Here is a 17,418-nt window from a genome sequence, read left to right on the forward strand (position 1 = left end):
TACACATGTCTATAGTAAAATATGTTCTAGAAATACTTCGATAAATAATGCTTAGGCTGTAATACGAGAAAATATTACCAACACTATAGTAGTTGTTAAGAAATTTATTTTCGTTAAACAATTCCCAAAGTTTGAGATAACTTCTCGACCCTCTGTATGCGAAAGTTGACTTGGTGATATAGTATTTATTTAGACGATTTTGTGCGAAATTGAGAGCTTAGTTTGGATGGTAGGTACTATAGTAGATATCGAACCAAGTATGCCTATTTTGTGCCAAGCAGATAATATACCGGCCAATATAAAATAGTACGTAGTTATTGATATCTGAGATCAATCTGTTTACATATATGTTAATGTAAACATGATCTTCGGGATATAATGTGCGTAATCAAACGACCTTGACAGCACCGCCTAATAAAGCGTACTTTATACTTCGTAAATATAAACAGGTTAAAAAAAACTAACTCATGGTGGCCTTGAGAACATAAAAATAATACGAATTGATACGATATTATTCAGGAAGGAATGAACAGATGTTTTATATTTGTTAATTTAAAATATATATATTATAAAAACATTGTCACTTTTGTTGGTGGACTGGCCTAGTCTAAGAGCCACTAAAATCAAACCCCAAAGACACATTTAAAATCATTTCTGCCTTACAGTTTTGTTACGGATCTTTTTGCTGTTCTAATGATAAAGCATGTCGTAATATTTTGATCGTGTGAGCGATCGTTCATCTTTATCGCTGTATATCTGACAATATTTACTTTCCGTTAACTAAAATAAAAAAATATTGTAAAGTATCTTATATTGCTAAGTATCTTATATTTCGTAAACAATCAAATTATGAAGGTAAATGTTTGTGTACACACGACACTAAAATTAAAGTTGTATAGCAAAAAATCAGTAACCTTAAAAAATCAGTAAGCTTCTAAAGTTTTAGGTACGTATAATTTATTCGGCAAATTATTTAAAAATTCCAAACAATGTCATTTGATACCAATCAAACGATTATATAGTTTTTTTTTTGCATTTTCTATGCACTGTAAATATGTCATTCGTCACAATACGTGGCCTATTTTGAGGTTAAGGTCATATTTGAAACTATTTTTAACTACTTGTTTACACCAATAAATAAATAATTCTACAGTTATTTGAAGCTCAATTAAACTTTGTTTATTTTACCGTTATATTCCTTAGCTTAGATTTAGACTGAAAAATCTCCACCAAAAACTCCTTAGTAACCGAGTACAACAGTTAGATCGTTAAAACTTTATCTCTCAGATTTTTGTGCAGAAATAATTTTAAATCGAGATTTTAAGTCAATTTTGTTTTGGAACTACGTATACAAGTCCTACGTAAGAACTAAGTCCAAATGAAAGTTCAATAAACAAGATCTAATATTTATTGACGTAATTCGATAACCCATTGCTCTTTGATATGCGAGTAGGGGTAAATTATGCAGAAATCTTTTCCAAATAGTGAACACAAGTTAGCGTTACTACAAAGTTACTGATAGGAAGAAAATCCGACACTGTGCCGGTGTATTGGCACAACACTAGCCTTACTAAAATGTCGACGTTTGTGTCCCCTCACTAATAATTCTGACACTTCACTTTGAAACGAAAGCGCGCCATTCGCGCCAAATGATTCTAACCAATAATGTCTAAAATTATTAAAATATAATACAGCAAAAATACTTTTTTCAAACCAATCATAAGCTATTTTAAGTTTTGAGCAGAATAAAAATTTATTTTAAATCTATAAAAAAAGCAGGTAATTTAACATTTTTGTTTAAAATAATTCTATTGTGAGGAAATGGAAAAGAATATGTATGCTCGTATAAAGTAATAGCAGTCGCGGGCGACTCCGTCCGCGTGGAATAAAAAAAAAAGTTAAGGAGTAGCCTATTTGTTCTTCCAGACTATGTTCTACATCTGCCATCTGTACCAAAATGCATCAAGATCCGTTGAGATACCTTCAAACTAACATCCATCCTAACATTTGCATTTATAATATTAGTAGAAAACAATTAATAAATTTTAGCATAAACAATGCGGTCAAAAAGTTTAGAAATTAATTTGAAACTTGGATTACACTTGGATTGTGTAAATAAATAAAAATACCATATAAAAGCTAAGTTTTATTGTTTACTTAGTATGTGTGGTTGTGTGGTGGGCCTGTGCGGCTGCTTTACGCATCTGGGTGAGGACATTGCTCATCTCTTCACGCTTCCTCTTGGCACGGATGTGGGTGCCCAGGCGACGCTTCAAGAACTTGAGTGCACGCTTGTCCTTTGACACCTGTGGACATTGTTATTGTTGAAAGACTGACAGTATAGTAGCCACATATATATTCCATATATAGTATTCCATCCGGTTGTCACTCTGTATACATCGCGTTTGTTAGCTCTTCCAACAATAATTGAAAAACCCGTATAAAAGTGAACAATCGAAGTGTCAGTTGTGCTCAGTTTGGAGATAAGTCTCTGTTGCTAATTGTGAACTAATAGTATTTAAGAAAACTGTGATGAATCTAGTACAAAATGTGTGTTAAAATACGCGTTTGACATTCATTACATGTAAATCTACTCTGAACTGGATAAAAGGCTGTCCATATATACTTAAACCATTGGGCTGAAATTTAACATTTAAATTGACAACTCAATGCACTATACTATAACTAATATAAGCCAAGAGCTGCCTGGTGACTTACAGTTCGCAGCTTGAAACACAAATCAAAACTTTATAAAGGTATGAATTGAAGTAATCTGTGGGCTGATTTGCAGATCTTCAATTATTTACAGCGGTTCTGGTTTCAATCCAAGCAAGGACTAATTACATGAAGTTGGTAAGCATGGGATTCTTACAACAATTAACATTTGTGAAAAAGGTTACATCTAAGATGAATTAAGAAATATAACCTTTATTGTTGCATAAATTATTATAGATGTTGCATAGTTCATAAGATTTCCATCAGCAAATGTTTTGACTTTGTATAGCATTTTAAGACTTGTCAAGAATTGTCAAAGGCACCAATATTATATAGAAATAAAATCACACCAAAAATATAATAGTACACCATTTAAAAAAATCTACATTGTATGATCATGGATACAAACATGTTAAATAGTTTTCTCTTTAATTTATTTAAGTTTCAATTTAGATAACCAATAATATACATACCTTGAGCAACTCCATAGCCCTCTTTTCATACTGTGCATGTCCTACAACCTCACGAACCAAGTCTCGCACAAACTTTGAGTGTTTTGTTTGCAGCTGTAATAAGAAACATAAAAATATAATTATGATATTTAGTTTACTTAGCTAATAATCATTTTTATTTGATCAACGGAGCATTTGTTCTTTAATATCTACATGAAAGAAAAAAAAATAGATGTCTACTAGTGAGTTTTCATGTTATCTCATCCCTTTATGCACATTTGTCACTCTTTCCTTAGAAATCACTAATTATTCAACCAATTTGTCAGAGTATTGATTATTAGTTACCAAATTATGCGTATAAAAGGTTAATAACTTCGTGTTTTTATTGTTTCAAAATATACCTGTGTATTTATATTAAATAGACAACGCTTCCCATTTTGAATTTAAACTCCGCTATTTGAATTAAAATCCTTGTTTCGTTTTAAATAACACAAAATGGTTCTACAATGAACCGGAGAACAATGTTTTGACAAATGTAATACATTTTTAAATATTAAGGATTTACCAAATGAAATTTGATTAACTTACACCCTTTAGTCTTGCTGGCCTTATCCTGATCGCTTTATCTGTAATGCCCTTCTTTCCCGCAGATATTTTAGTTGTTTTGTGGCCTTTTCGCAGACCAACTGCGATCTCGAATCGCGGTGCCATGCTGAAAATAAGCAACTTGTAAGTTTCAACACAAAATAAACACTTATATAATTCACTGAGTAATATTTAGCACTTTATTTTCATTCATTTACTATTAAAAATTAAAGATTATTTAGATAAATTGAAATAATATAATTCTTCACGTACATGACTGTTTGACAGATAAATCCAAAGAGAAATTATTGGTTATGTCCTTTTGACAATGACAAGTTTGCTTGCAATGTAGATTAAATAATACAGATGTTATACAATTAATTTATTACTTATTGTTAGGTATAAAATGTGTATGTGAATATGAACTATTTAAGTATGCACATTGACCTGATCATGAGCAAAGTCACGACGAGAAAATAAGAAAGTTGTCGTTAAAAACTAATCAAAACATCCGAATTTCCCTGTACTAAAAAAAAACATTTGACATTACATTGACAAATGACTTGACGCTTGACGTTTCCGTATGTCTTGTTTCTGTTTGTGTCCGTGTTTAAGTTTAATTCTATAAAACTTATTAACAACTAATCAATCAATATAAAGCCAATAATAAGGATGTTAGCTTTCTGTGGAAAAATATCGTAATTTTTATAAAACTTTATTGACATAGACATCGCCAAACGTTGTGCGTTAGGATATAACCTTACTAATATTTATTTTACACGATTTTGAGTAAAAATGGAGGTTGGTGCAGTTAAGCAAGCATTTAATAATGAGGTTAGTACCCCATTTATGTGATTTAAGTAATCCTGTATTTGTGATTAGTACTAAAGTGAATATTACACGTGAATCAAACTTTATAACCTATAAGCTTTTGTTTATTTATAATCACTTTTATATGTTTCAGATTATCCAAATGAAAAGAAATTTAACCCAAGCGAAAATACAAATTATACACAAGCTTACACGTAAAGCAAAAACATTAGCAGAAAAGAAGGCACCAGAACATTTAAAAGAAAAACTAACTAAGAAAGCGGAGTCTGCTGTTAAAGAAGTTTTGATTATTAAGGTAATTATGTTTGCTTACAATGAGTTTTCAATGTGGAAATACATGTACTTATTGTCATCACTCTCAGACTCTTTGATAAGAATAGAAACAGTTGTCATTGTCATGTTTTTTTCATATATCTATGTAGGTTTTATATATTTTGTGATAAAACTAACTATGACAAATAGCAAATTAATTAGTAGCCTATGTATATTTCCAGACTAGGTTCTATTTTCTATATCTATGTCAAATTTCAGCAGATTCATTAGGCAATATTGAGATTTCTTCTTACAAACATCCATACATGTATCCATCCATCTAAACCAGACTTTCCCAAAGTGGGCGATAACGCCCCCTTGTGGGCGCTGCAGGTGTCAAGGTAAGAGACCCAGAGAAATTGGGGCTGTTGTGTAGAGGCCTGGGGGTGATTTGTAATTTAATTTAGCTAGGAGGCCTCTTAGACAACGACTGCATGAGCTCTCGACTCTCAACAACTTGTGAACATCAACTAATATGAATTAAAAGATTGCTTAAACTCTAATATGGGATCGCTAAAAAATATTTGTTCTCAAAGTGGGCAGTAGACAAAATAAGTTTGGGAACCACCAATCTAAACATTCGCATTTATAATTAGTAAGATTAACATAAATCTTTTGCATTTTTCAGAAAATAAAAGCAAAGGATATTGCAAAATTCATAGTCACATATGACGGAGAGCTTGCAAAATATTTAAATAAACCAGAAGTAGATCATAATAAGGCATGTGCTAGATTAATACTGCACAAAAGTTTGCATGAAAAGCATAAATATATAAGAGAAACATTTGGTAATACGTCAATAAATGATCTCTTCATGTCAAGGTTAGAAAGAAGAAAGATGAAGAAGGAAGCTAGAGAGAAGCAGAAGAATAAGAAAAAAGAAAAAGAGGCAAAGAAATTAGTTAATATTGAAGGTGATTGGGATGTAGAAGAGATAGAAAATAAAGATGATGCAGTTGAAGCAAACATACAAGGTAAAGGACTTGGAGATGAGCAAAGTGATAATGGACAAGAAAGTGACAGTGAACAGGGCAAAGAGGATGAGTCAAGTAGTGACAAACCAGGTGATGATGATGGCTCAGATAGTGATGATGAAATATTAGCTAGTGAATCTGAACAAATTGAAAATGGTAACAACTCTCAAGTAGATAAGGACGTAGACAATTCAGATTCAGAAATGGAAGAAAGAAAAAATAAAAAAATTGAAAGAAAAAATATTTCACAAAAGAAAGAAGTTATAAACAATTTGAATGATAGCAATGTAGTTAGTATAAATGTAAATAAAGACTTAAATAAAGAGAAATTACGTAATAAATCTATAGAAAAACCTAAAAATTTGCCAAAAGAAGTAAATAAAAAGAAAAAAGATATTAATAAGAATAAAAATTTCAATGAAAAGATACTTAAAAGGAAGTTCAATAAAGTTATTGATGAAAAACCAGCGGAAGAAATAAAAATGGCTGACCCTTTCTTTATAACAACAACGGGAGAAAGTTACATGTCAGTTGTTGAACCAAGACAACCTGATGAAGTGAAAGAAATACATAAACAAGGGAATAGACAATATAGAAGAGCTGTCATGTTTGGACATGTACCAAAACCGAGGAGAAATGATTTCAAACAAGAGAATAGGAAATTTAAAGATTTATCAAACTCAAATGATCGCTTTAGTAATAATAATTATAAGAATAAGAAATTTAATGATGAAGAAAAACAGGAAACTGAAAAAGTTGAAAAATTACATCCTTCATGGGAGGCAAAGAAACGGAAATCAGGTATTTTACCTTTTGAAGGTAAAAAAATTGTTTTTGACGACGGAGAATGATATAAAAAAAATGGTTTTGATAATTTAAATTGTATTTTAATTTACCTAATTCTGAAATAAAAATAAATTCATATGCCAAGGTCACTGTTAGCAATGGTAGAAAATAGACAAGTTTTTAACAATGTACACAACAACATAATCACGCCCGTAACACAGAGGGGTAGGCAGAGATCACGGACATCCATTTGCTGCGGTCCTGACACCTCTCTCGGTATACGTATTTTCATGAAAATTAGCTTAAATCGATTCATAATTGCTGTAACATTTTGAAACAATATCTTTATCGGCGAAAAACTTGTAACTCGTTCCCTTTTTCAACCTAATCCTTCATAAAATGTGACCGGCCACGTCCCGGAAATTTATGGCCTCTGCAATCTGACTTTGATTCTTACATGTAGATAAATTTAATGGATTTTCTAGGAAAGGCCGTTCCTTTAAATTATTACTAAGATAATATGAATTACAATCTAAGATTTTATTATACGTGATCGTTGTTAAAATAGTTTTTAATTTTAATATCGAATATCAAACATTGTTTAATTTTTTAAGAACTAAAAAAAACGGTAAAGAGAGACGGAATTATATCGTGGGTTTCGATGCGAGACAAATGTACTCAATCTTTGAAATCCCCTTTTATTTAATGACTATTTAACGAGCCGTAAACTTTTGATTAAATACGTTTACCAAAATCTATTCAATCCGACACTTATTATTACAAGCAAATAACCTATTTGCTTTTGCAATATAGCACCTTTGAAGAATTCGTTACTCTTAATAAAATTAATCCACAAGCTTTACTTAGCTTATTAAAATTCCTATTATCTTTTAAAGTTTTCATTTCACGGGGAAGTAAGTGCACCGCGTCCGCGCCATTTATAATTTTTATTATCTGTCGCGCCCTCACGTAGTATAAAAGTGACTCCATCTAATTGGAGCAGTAAAGTAAGAAGTGAACCTTACAATTTTACATTAATATAAAGGAAAAATGTTTAACGATCTTTTTACTTTATTAAGCAAATGGTCCAAGATCCGGCATTTTATAGTGTTATCTGTTATTTAATTAAGACCTGAATAAAAAATTAAGATATCATCTATGTTTTATTAACCTCCTTATCTGTTTTTTTAATAATTTATTAACAAAATGGTAGATTATTTTAGTTTCTATCCAACAGTATTAAGCTGCCTTGCTAAAAGTGTAGTCTAATCACGGTTTCTTATGTTTCAACGGTTTTGTTGGTTCCAACGCCTGCGCCGCCTTAGCAAATATTCATTGCGTGCAGCGTAACGACCTCTACTGTATAAAGAAATATTTGCCATGACGTTTGTGCAGGCGCGTTTATTATTAAGTCGTGGACTTGGAACATAGATATCTTTCTATTTCTTTAAATATCAGGTGCTATCTTTTCACTTAATAAAAATAATAATAAATAAGTAAATGAGGCACAGTTGCGCAGCGCACGTTCATACAACAGCATTACGTATTCCGACTGCGAAGTGGTTGGACGTTTATTATGCAATGTTATGTTCCCCGAACAAACATAGTTAGGCCTCGACTAAAACTAAATAATATAATATATAAAACACTGTATAAATCTTTTTATATAGTGTTCAATATATTATTTAAAATATAACTTTCTTGGTAGGAAATATTAAATTTGAGGTTATATTGTGAATTAGTTCTCAAAATTTCAATAGTAAATATACAATTATTAATAAAATAAAGGACTGTTTCTCGTAATATTACAATAATTTTCGTGAAATTATGAACTGAATTAATAACATTATAAAGTAGTCTATAAGAAGTAATTTTACACAATTTTGCGAAGTTCGGTACGTTACAGTAGGAAATAAAGATTCTCAAACGAACCTCTTACAATAATAAGGGCCATTCTCACGTGCGACAAAACGAGGAAATCACGATGTGCGCCGGCAGGGCGTTACCGTGCAGATTAAAAACAAATATCCGTTAGGAATTTGTGCTGATTTGAACTTTTTTTTGGGGAAAAAGAACATCGCTTTTTCAGCCAGTTCTTCTTGTTTTTTTTTCAATTTTTTCTATTAATTAAATGACATTGTTAATTGAGTAACAAAATGTCTTTTTACTCGACTAGAGGTCATTTTTAAGGGTTACACATAGACAACGGCACCAAATATTTTTTCCTTTTTTTATTTTGATCCCTTTCCTTTGTCCTTGTCATCGACAACCACGAATGACATAGTTAGAAGGGTTTGTTAGAATTTAAATTCCACAATCTTACTAGATGCGTAGTATATATTTACTTTAAAACTGTTGAAGATATATTTACCTATGTATTATTGGCAAATACGAGTATATATAATATAAGATTTCTAAATTCAGTATTCAAAAACGCACGAGTACGAAGTATATAAGAGATTCGAATACTAACCAAAGTTTATTACAGACTTGGACCTCGTCCAAAAACAACCTCCCGAACTCGCGACACGCCTTGAATTTTTATACATACTGCCTTGTTTTGAATTTGTTTCTAAAGTTGTTAATAATGTGGTTCGAAGATGTCTAATTTATTTTCTGAAATTTTAAAGATGGCGCGCTAATTATATCACGGAAATATAACTTATTTTTTTTACATTCTTGACAAAGGAAATAGTTGACAACAGCCAGTATTACATAAGTAATTAACTGCATAATATGTGCTTTATAACTATAAAAATACCGTTTTAATATAGATTTGTAAACTGGTGACATACCAATGTAAATCGTTCTCGTAGGAGCTGCTGCCACCTGGCGAGGTTGCATGGCATTCCTCACGTGATGGAATTTATTGCATCGTGAGTGTGCAATTGCAAATGCCGACTGTGCTCATTGTGAACGCTTTGACTTTAGGGTTGTCACCTCTTCAACTTTACTTAGTGTATTTTTTAATTTTTTTGTTTATGGGCGGCGTTATTCCTTCCTCTCATTCCCTCTAACATGTTTTGAATCAGGGACTTGCGGTGTGGGGCCTGTTATGAGTTTCATATAAATATTGGTCTCGGTGAATGTAGGTTTTTCTATTCGTTCTATTCGTAATTTTTTTCATTTTCAGTTTTCTGTTTTTTTTTTTAAAGTTGGCATCCCTGTTTGCTATTCATTACACATACGTATTTGTTTTAAGTTCGATGGTATTCTACTTAAATGTTGTACGTTTTATTAATTCTTAAAAGAAATTCGATTAAAATTAACTAAAGGTAAATGGATTAGAAATTTACTTTAGTTCATTTGTTGTGATAACCATATCTCTTTCTCTCTCTCTATCTCTCTCGCACCTATTGTATTATTAGGTTATTTTCTATTTAGTCAAATGGTGCATGGAACGTTGGTGTGTTAGTAACGTAGGATAAAATACCGTTCCATTTTACCATATTCATGTATTCTGTAGAAAAGTCGGGGTCGGCGCCGCCCGTCGCAAAATGTTATAAATCTCCTTACTTCGTGCTCGAATAAATTTTGGTTTTTCAACTATTATTGCCCGACCCTAATAATGATTGAGTGATTCACGGATTTAGTATGATTTTTGTTTTAATCTCAATATAGATATGTTTTAACTTAGAATTATAATCACTCAATTTAAGTCATATATCCATTCTCGGGGAAATAATATTGTATGGGTGAGTAAAAAACTGGGAAAGTATCTTTTTTTTATTTTATGTCTCTACAATTTTTTATTACAAATGTCTTGGACACTTTAATAATTTTGTGACAAACTACATGTCCTTTTGCCGCTGTATAATAAAAATAATATTAGGTGCGCAATTAAGTTCTCCTGTTTATCAGTAGATGGCTCTAGCAGTAAGAGCTGGTCGATTTTGACATATCCAAAAAGTCATGAACCAAGCTTAGACATATGGTAAACAAACCGTTGCGACACATGAGTGTTATAAAAACTTCTGTTTTTACACCAATTATAACTATCATTTTACTAATGTTATAAATGCGAATGTTTAGATGGATAGATGTTTGAAAGTATCTCCAGCACACCCGAACGGATCTCAATGAAATTTGGCATAAATGTAGACTATAATCTGGAAGAACAAATAGGCTACTATTTTTATAATTCCACAGGGACGGAGTTGCAGGCGACTACTAGTTTAGTTATAAACTTGTATTAATAATCATTTGTATTAGTCCTATAGTGTTCAATCAAAACGAAGAAAGGATCGCAAAAACATCAGGTCAAGGGCCAAATGGCGTTCCGGCAAAAACAATTTATAAGTTTTTGTCGTAAACCCGCCTTTGTGAGTGAATACATGAATATGTTAATTCACGATAGACCCCATTTAAACCAGCCTAACAAATAAGGGCCTTTTATTAAATTCTGAAAGGAGTGTATCATAATATATATAATACTTAGAATTTTAGCAATTTCATAAAAATTGCTTGGAAATAAAATGCGTATATGCGTATGCTAAGATGGATGTGTGGTGTGACAAGAAAGGATAAATCTAAAAATGTGTATAGTAGAGGAAGTTTGAAAGTAACGTAAGTGATCGAGAAATTGAGGAGTAAAAGATTAGCGTGGTTTGGACATGTTATGAGGAGGGATGATGATGTAATGATATTGAATGTGGATGGCTACAAAGGTAGATGAAGACCAAAAAAGTATGGATTGACTGCGTGAAAGAGGATATGCGTAGGAAGGGGGTAGATTCGGATATGACGGCTGATAGAGATGTATAGAGTAGTAGTACTTACTGTGCCGACTTTCGATAGGGATAAGGGCAGGTTGATGATGATGATGCTTGGAAATAAAAAAAAATATTTATTAAAATCAATATCCGTTAACTTCAGTTATTTAAAGTATATTTCTAATATTAAATCTACATTACGAAAGATCACTTAAATACTGTATGACTTTTCTCGTCGAAAAGAAAGACGATAATAACCTAAAATTATTCTTGCAAAAAATAGTTTTTTTTTTGTCTTGCGTCGGCAGCCAAGACCATGGAATATTTTTAGAAGTGCATGCACAAAGATAAACTCTCTACAGATCTGATTAATCTTTAGATGTTAAGGTAAGTCTTAAGTTCTAAGTATACATAACCTAAAATTTTGACATTAATATTACCACTTTTTAATTGTGCTATAATTTAAAAGGTTGTTATGTTGTGTACTTGAAGAATGTCTTTTCTCGTACATAAAGAAAAAAACTTGGAGAAGTTTTACAGTTTCTTATTTATTCAGTGGTCCATCGCGGACATATTTCCTTTATCTTTTTTATTTACAAAGGTTAAGAGCTTCCTTGAAGCCACTGGTATTTTGAAAATTTTATTCAAAGGTCTTTTGTTATATTTAAGTGGAATATTTCTTCGTAACATTACAATATTGTACTCAGTTTATATGATATATAAATTATTTATTTATGAGTGATTACGAGTGAAGGAAATTTAGCGATCACCACTACTACTACGCCATTTTAATGAAATGTCAAATGTAACCTGATTTGACATTTCATCAAAATCTAACAAAGTAACCTTGTAACGGCGGTCATCGATTGTTATTTAAATCTTTGAACTTAGAAATAAACATTTGTTTACTTTTTTAAAAATTTCGAATACAATATAATCATGTTGATCTAACGTCGTTACAATATTGCGTCAGTGAACACTTTTTCTTTTTAAATATTAAGGAGGTTACATAAAAAATAGAAATTCACATTAATCGATGTTTTAAAGTATCATTTCACTATGTAGATAAAAGTGTTATCAAATGTGGCTTATTAAAGTGTTATAGTCTCATTCGCCACATTCACCATATGTGGTGGCGATGGCGATTTGGCGATTGCGACGTGTGCCAGTGATTTGTCGCCACAATTTAGGCGCACGTCAACACGGCCGTTAGCTATTCCATTTAGCAATAATAAATCAACGCCGCACGTGAATTATTAAGTGAATAATGATACTATCATTATTCACCTCATCTGTCTACGTTTATATAATTAATGATAATCTATCACGTATCATTGATTCGTAAACTCTATGTAAGGAACAATCGAAAAATTAATGAAATTGTATTTTTTTTTTTGCAAGATTAAAAAAAAACGATTACTATTTGGAAGTAGGTGTCGCCCGCGACTCCGTCTTATCGGAATTGAACAAAAACTTAATAAGTAGCCTATGTGTTCTTTTAGACAGTGTTCTCCATGTCTGCTAAATTTAATTAAAATCCGTTGAGCTGTTGCGGAGATATCTTCAAACATCTATCCATCCATCTAAACATACACATTTATAATATTAGGAAGATTTTGTACTGTTATTAATTGTTTATTATCACGTCAGAAGTAGTATTAGGTGGGTTAATCCTGCTCGTATCATTAGTTAACAAACTAAGACGCCTATTAAATTATCTTAGCCTAAGGGTTGCTTTAGCTCAATAGAAATCCCTATTGTGTTCATTTAGTGTGAAAAATACTAATACTTAATAACCATATAATTAATTATCTATTAAATTTAACTCTGAGTGTAGCTGTGGAAGAAGTAGTTTTAAGTGAGTTTTATAAAAAAGTCATTGTTTTTGATTTAATAAATTTTAAAACAAAAACAATGACATATTGTTTCTCATTTACGTATAACAATGATGCATTAGAGAGGATAGATGAGTATCATTAAAAGATAAAATATCGATGTTGTATCGTACATGGATACCATATCGATATATCGGATGTGATTCGATGTTAATCAATCGATGTTACAAACAAGAGCAACCGAAATTCAAAACAAAACACTCTCGTTACTTTAAAAGGTTTGGCAGGAAATCTTTTTTTAACTTTTTTACTCTTTACTGCAGGTTTTCATTGTGACATTTGTAAATGGCCGGAATTTCCTTACGCTAGACCTCATAACTAACTTCCGAGTAGACTTTTCAATCTCATTGTAATAATTTTTACGTCCCCAACACGTGCTGCTTGGGCGCACATTGAAATGTTTAAAGATGGCAATATTTTCTACCTGTATGAATTCCCTAAGGACATTTTACAACCCCCAATCCCCTATGAAATACGTCTCACGTTTGCCCAATTTATGGTCCTTAATAATCTCGTAAAGGCGCACAACGTTTGTTTTATCGACTCTTCATATTTTTTAAGAACATTCGAAATTGATATATATATATTGAGTTTTATTCTTGTTTCAATGTAATATAATCTTGGAAACTTTGGAAAGTTTTATTTCTATAAAGTAGAGCATTTTAACTTTATATTTCCCACTAGCTGCTGCCCGCGACTCCGTCGGCGCGGAAGCAAAAAAACTTTATTAGTAGCCTATGTGTTCTTCCAGAGTATATTCTACATCTATGCCAAATTTTAACAAGATACATGCAGCCGTTCTCGCCGTACCTTTAAACCAACATCCATCCAAACATTCGCATTTATATTAGTAAGATGAATCGACCTCATTTGTTTTTAAATTGTTCGTTTCTGCTTCTTTTGGTTCGCTACTGACGCAATGTGAGAAAAGTTATCTTTTTTTTATTTTAGGGAGTCCCAAGGAGTTCGCATTTCTTTAGGATTTTTTTTTATAATCTTCTGATTCTATGCAAACCAACGTTTGTTATGCTGATTTTGTTAGTTTTTTTTTTTGTTTTTACCTCTATTTTTTTTCCACGCGAGTGTCGCATAAATGTTCTATTATTCAATTCCCCGCGGCTTGAGTGTTCGCTACGCCATTACTGTCGTCCGCCATGTTGAATTGTTGACAATTGCTGTGACAGAATCAATATCATGTGACATTGCTACTTATATTATTATTGAATAAAGAGGTTAGATCAAATATCAAGTTAATTTGCAATAGTTTAAAAAGAAAGTAAGAAATAGCTAAGCTGCTTTGATGGACTGAGGTAATTATTTATTACCTAAACAGCTGCTGCCTGCGGCTCCGTCGGTGTGAAATTAAAAACAAACCTAAATAAGTAGCATACGTGTTCTTCCAGAATATGTTAAACATCTATTCCAAATTTCATCGAAATCTATTAAGCCGTTCTGCAGATACCTTCTAACACTCATCCATCCATACATCCAATGTTCGTTGGGATGTTTAACAGAGTTTTTCTTTCCGATATAGCCATAATTTCTGTCTTCTAAATTTGTTACAGTGTGTGAAACAATTGCGAACACTGTAATGAATTAGATTTGTGTGCCCCTACAGCGCTTTCAGTGCTGGACGACAAAACAATGGGGACAGCGCAGTAATAATGAAGCATTCCTCGCTTGAAGCTGGATTTATTGCTCTACCGACTTATGCACTGGTAACATTAGTTCAATGTGTCAGAGTTGACACTACAGCTGTTTTTAGGAGAATAAAAGGGATACATATTTGTAGAGTTCGAGATTAGAAACTGACGCAATGACTTGTTAGTCTGCGGCTTAGACATGGGTAACTCAACTTAATGACTTGCAGATCAGCTCAGGACTCACGTGTGTGAAGCAGTTCAGTCAACCAACTTGCAGCTCAGCTCAATTTGTACCTGTATATATGTATATTATGATTTGCGTTTCGAGCTCCAAACTCCTAAGACAGCCTGCGGATCATCGACTCATGTAGTTATAGTACATTACGAAGAGCTGTGAGATGCCAATTTAGTTTTTGAACCGCAGCTCAACGGTTCCCATATGTGAGCTGAACTTTTGAACCGATTCACAGTTAATTTACACATGGCTACTCCGGTTGTTGCATATTAGATGTTCGGGTAAATCACTTAATCATTGTTATTTTTTGAAAATAGATCTTCAATGATTAACAATGGTTGAGTATATGAAGAGAGCTAAAGTTAGTATTGTACAATTTATTTTTATAGTTATTGGAAGGAAATTTGTAACGAATAGAGGCAAATTGTGTAGAAAATATATGATTTCCTCTATTGAATACAATATTAATATAAATAGATTTATTCAACAGCTTTTCTAAGAGGACTAAAATGTTTCATGTTGAAATATTGAGTTTGTTAATTATTTTGTTACATAGTTTCAGTTCGATTACTTTGGGTACGGAAATGCGGCATTTTATTATGTATTAGATAATATAAGGATGGGGAATGATCCTAATGTGGAGAGTTTTTGATGAGTTTTCTGGAATTCGTCGTTATCCCAACGTCGGAGATAGTTTGGGTAATTATGGGACTGTGGTCTAGTGATTGTATATAAGTTCCTAGTTACGAAAGTTATTATTTTTTTATTATAATTTTGCTTTTTTATACTTGTATATGGCCTTATATAACAATATTCTTTACTTTAAGAATTGTAAGATCATCATCATCAGCTCACTATACGTCCCTACCGAGGGGCTCAGAGCCTACCCTAAGTTAAGGGTGATTAGGCCATATTCAACCACGCTGGCCAAGTGCGGGTTGGTTGACTTCACACATATCTTTGAATTACTTCTCAGATATGTGCAGGTTGCATCATCATGTTTTCCTTCACCGTAAGAACGTCGGATAAATGTACATATATAAATCGGAAATCGAAAAACACATTGGTACATGGCGGGATTCGCACCCAGGACCTGCAGATTGCAAGTCAAGTGCTTGACCACTGAGCCACCGACGCTTCTTGTTTTGTAAGATAGTATTATTATAGTAATTGTATATTGTAATTCCTCTCGTTCTCTTTGAAATAAATAGAGATAAATACAACAATATTTTATCTTACTAATGGATGGATGTTTGTTTGAAGGTACTAAACTAAGGAAGGTATAGAACTGAAGAACACATAGGCTATTATGTTTTTTTAATTCCGCGCAGTTGGAGTCGCGGGCAGCCGCTGTGTTTTAATGTATCGTTATTATAAACGTAATAAGAAATCGGAATCTTATTTTCTATGAATTTTATTTAAATTTTCCAATTGTTAGATAGCACCACTGGTTGCGAAAGGAAAGGTTTAAAATTAAAATGATTTCGTTTAAAATTTTCTACACATAAATGGTATAGTGAAAATTGTTTTTCTATTCCTTACTCGTGTTTAGTGCTAACGTTTTGATTTTAGAATAGATATCTACACTAAGGGCTTAATTTAAATGTCTGTGAGTGTGATAGTTACACATTATTAAATGTAAAAAAAAATGTTAATTTATAGGAACGTGAAAAAGAGGAATAAATGATATCTATGTTTTATTCACGAACTATTTTATTAGTATTTAATTGCAAAGGGGTGGGTGGATAAGGGTTGAAATCGCAGCATTCCATTGTGGATTGTAATATATTAGGGTAGAACGAACCTAATGTGGGTAGTTTTTGATGAGTTTTGCCAAATTAGTTGTTACTCTCTGCGTACTTCGGCTTCGGTATTTTTACGTAATTTCCAGATCTGTAAAGTTTAGTTATATCTTTTACTATATTTTTATTATGTGCTTATATATTTTAACTGATCAGTGTATATACTTTTCATATATTGAAGCTTATTATAATAAAAAAGAGCGTCGGTAGCTCAGGGGTTTAGCACTTGACTTGCAATCTGCAGATCCTGAGTTTGAATCCCACTATGTACCAATGTGTTTTTCGGATTTACATATGTACATTTATCCGACGTTCTTACGGTGAAGGAAAACATCGTGATGCAACCTGCACATGTCTGAGAAGAAATTCAAAGATATGTGTGAAGTCAACCAACCCGCACTTAGGGTAGGCTCCGAGCCCCTCGGTAGGGACATATAGTGAGCTGATGATGATGATGATAATAAAAAAATGGTCAG

General features: G+C 32.2%; 2 protein-coding genes across 2 annotated transcripts; one reads left to right on the plus strand and one right to left on the minus strand.

Annotated features, from left to right (window-relative positions):
* Positions 1 to 2,133: 2,133 nt before the first annotated feature.
* On the minus strand, positions 2,134 to 4,070 carry RpL36 (ribosomal protein L36). Its single transcript, NM_001312307.1, is given in 4 exon segments — positions 2,134 to 2,306; positions 3,189 to 3,281; positions 3,756 to 3,879; positions 4,026 to 4,070. Coding segments are annotated over 3 exon segments (369 nt in total). The 5' UTR covers position 3,879; positions 4,026 to 4,070; the 3' UTR covers positions 2,134 to 2,153.
* A 266-nt stretch (positions 4,071 to 4,336) lies between these two features.
* Rlb1 (lysine-rich basic protein Rlb1) lies at positions 4,337 to 6,743 on the plus strand. The gene is made up of 4 exons (XM_013318254.1): positions 4,337 to 4,586; positions 4,717 to 4,878; positions 5,524 to 6,129; positions 6,193 to 6,743. Exons 1-4 carry the CDS (start codon positions 4,548 to 4,550, stop codon positions 6,718 to 6,720), a joined length of 1,335 nt encoding a protein of 444 aa, XP_013173708.1. The 5' UTR covers positions 4,337 to 4,547; the 3' UTR covers positions 6,721 to 6,743.
* The last annotated feature ends 10,675 nt before the right edge of the window (positions 6,744 to 17,418 follow it).

The sequence above is a fragment of the Papilio xuthus genome, unplaced genomic scaffold, assembly GCF_000836235.2.
Source record: "Papilio xuthus unplaced genomic scaffold, Pxut_1.1 DF826923.1, whole genome shotgun sequence".
NCBI lineage: Eukaryota > Metazoa > Arthropoda > Insecta > Lepidoptera > Papilionidae > Papilio > Papilio xuthus.

Coding starts and splice junctions, on each gene's coding strand:
- Rlb1 (XM_013318254.1), top strand. CDS start 4,548: ATGGAGGTTGGTGCAGTTAAGCAAGCATTTAATAATGAG. Junction 4,587..4,716: donor AGCAAGCATTTAATAATGAG/GTTAGTACCCCA, acceptor TATATGTTTCAG/ATTATCCAAATGAAAAGAAA. Junction 6,130..6,192: donor ATATTTCACAAAAGAAAGAA/GTTATAAACAAT, acceptor GACTTAAATAAA/GAGAAATTACGTAATAAATC.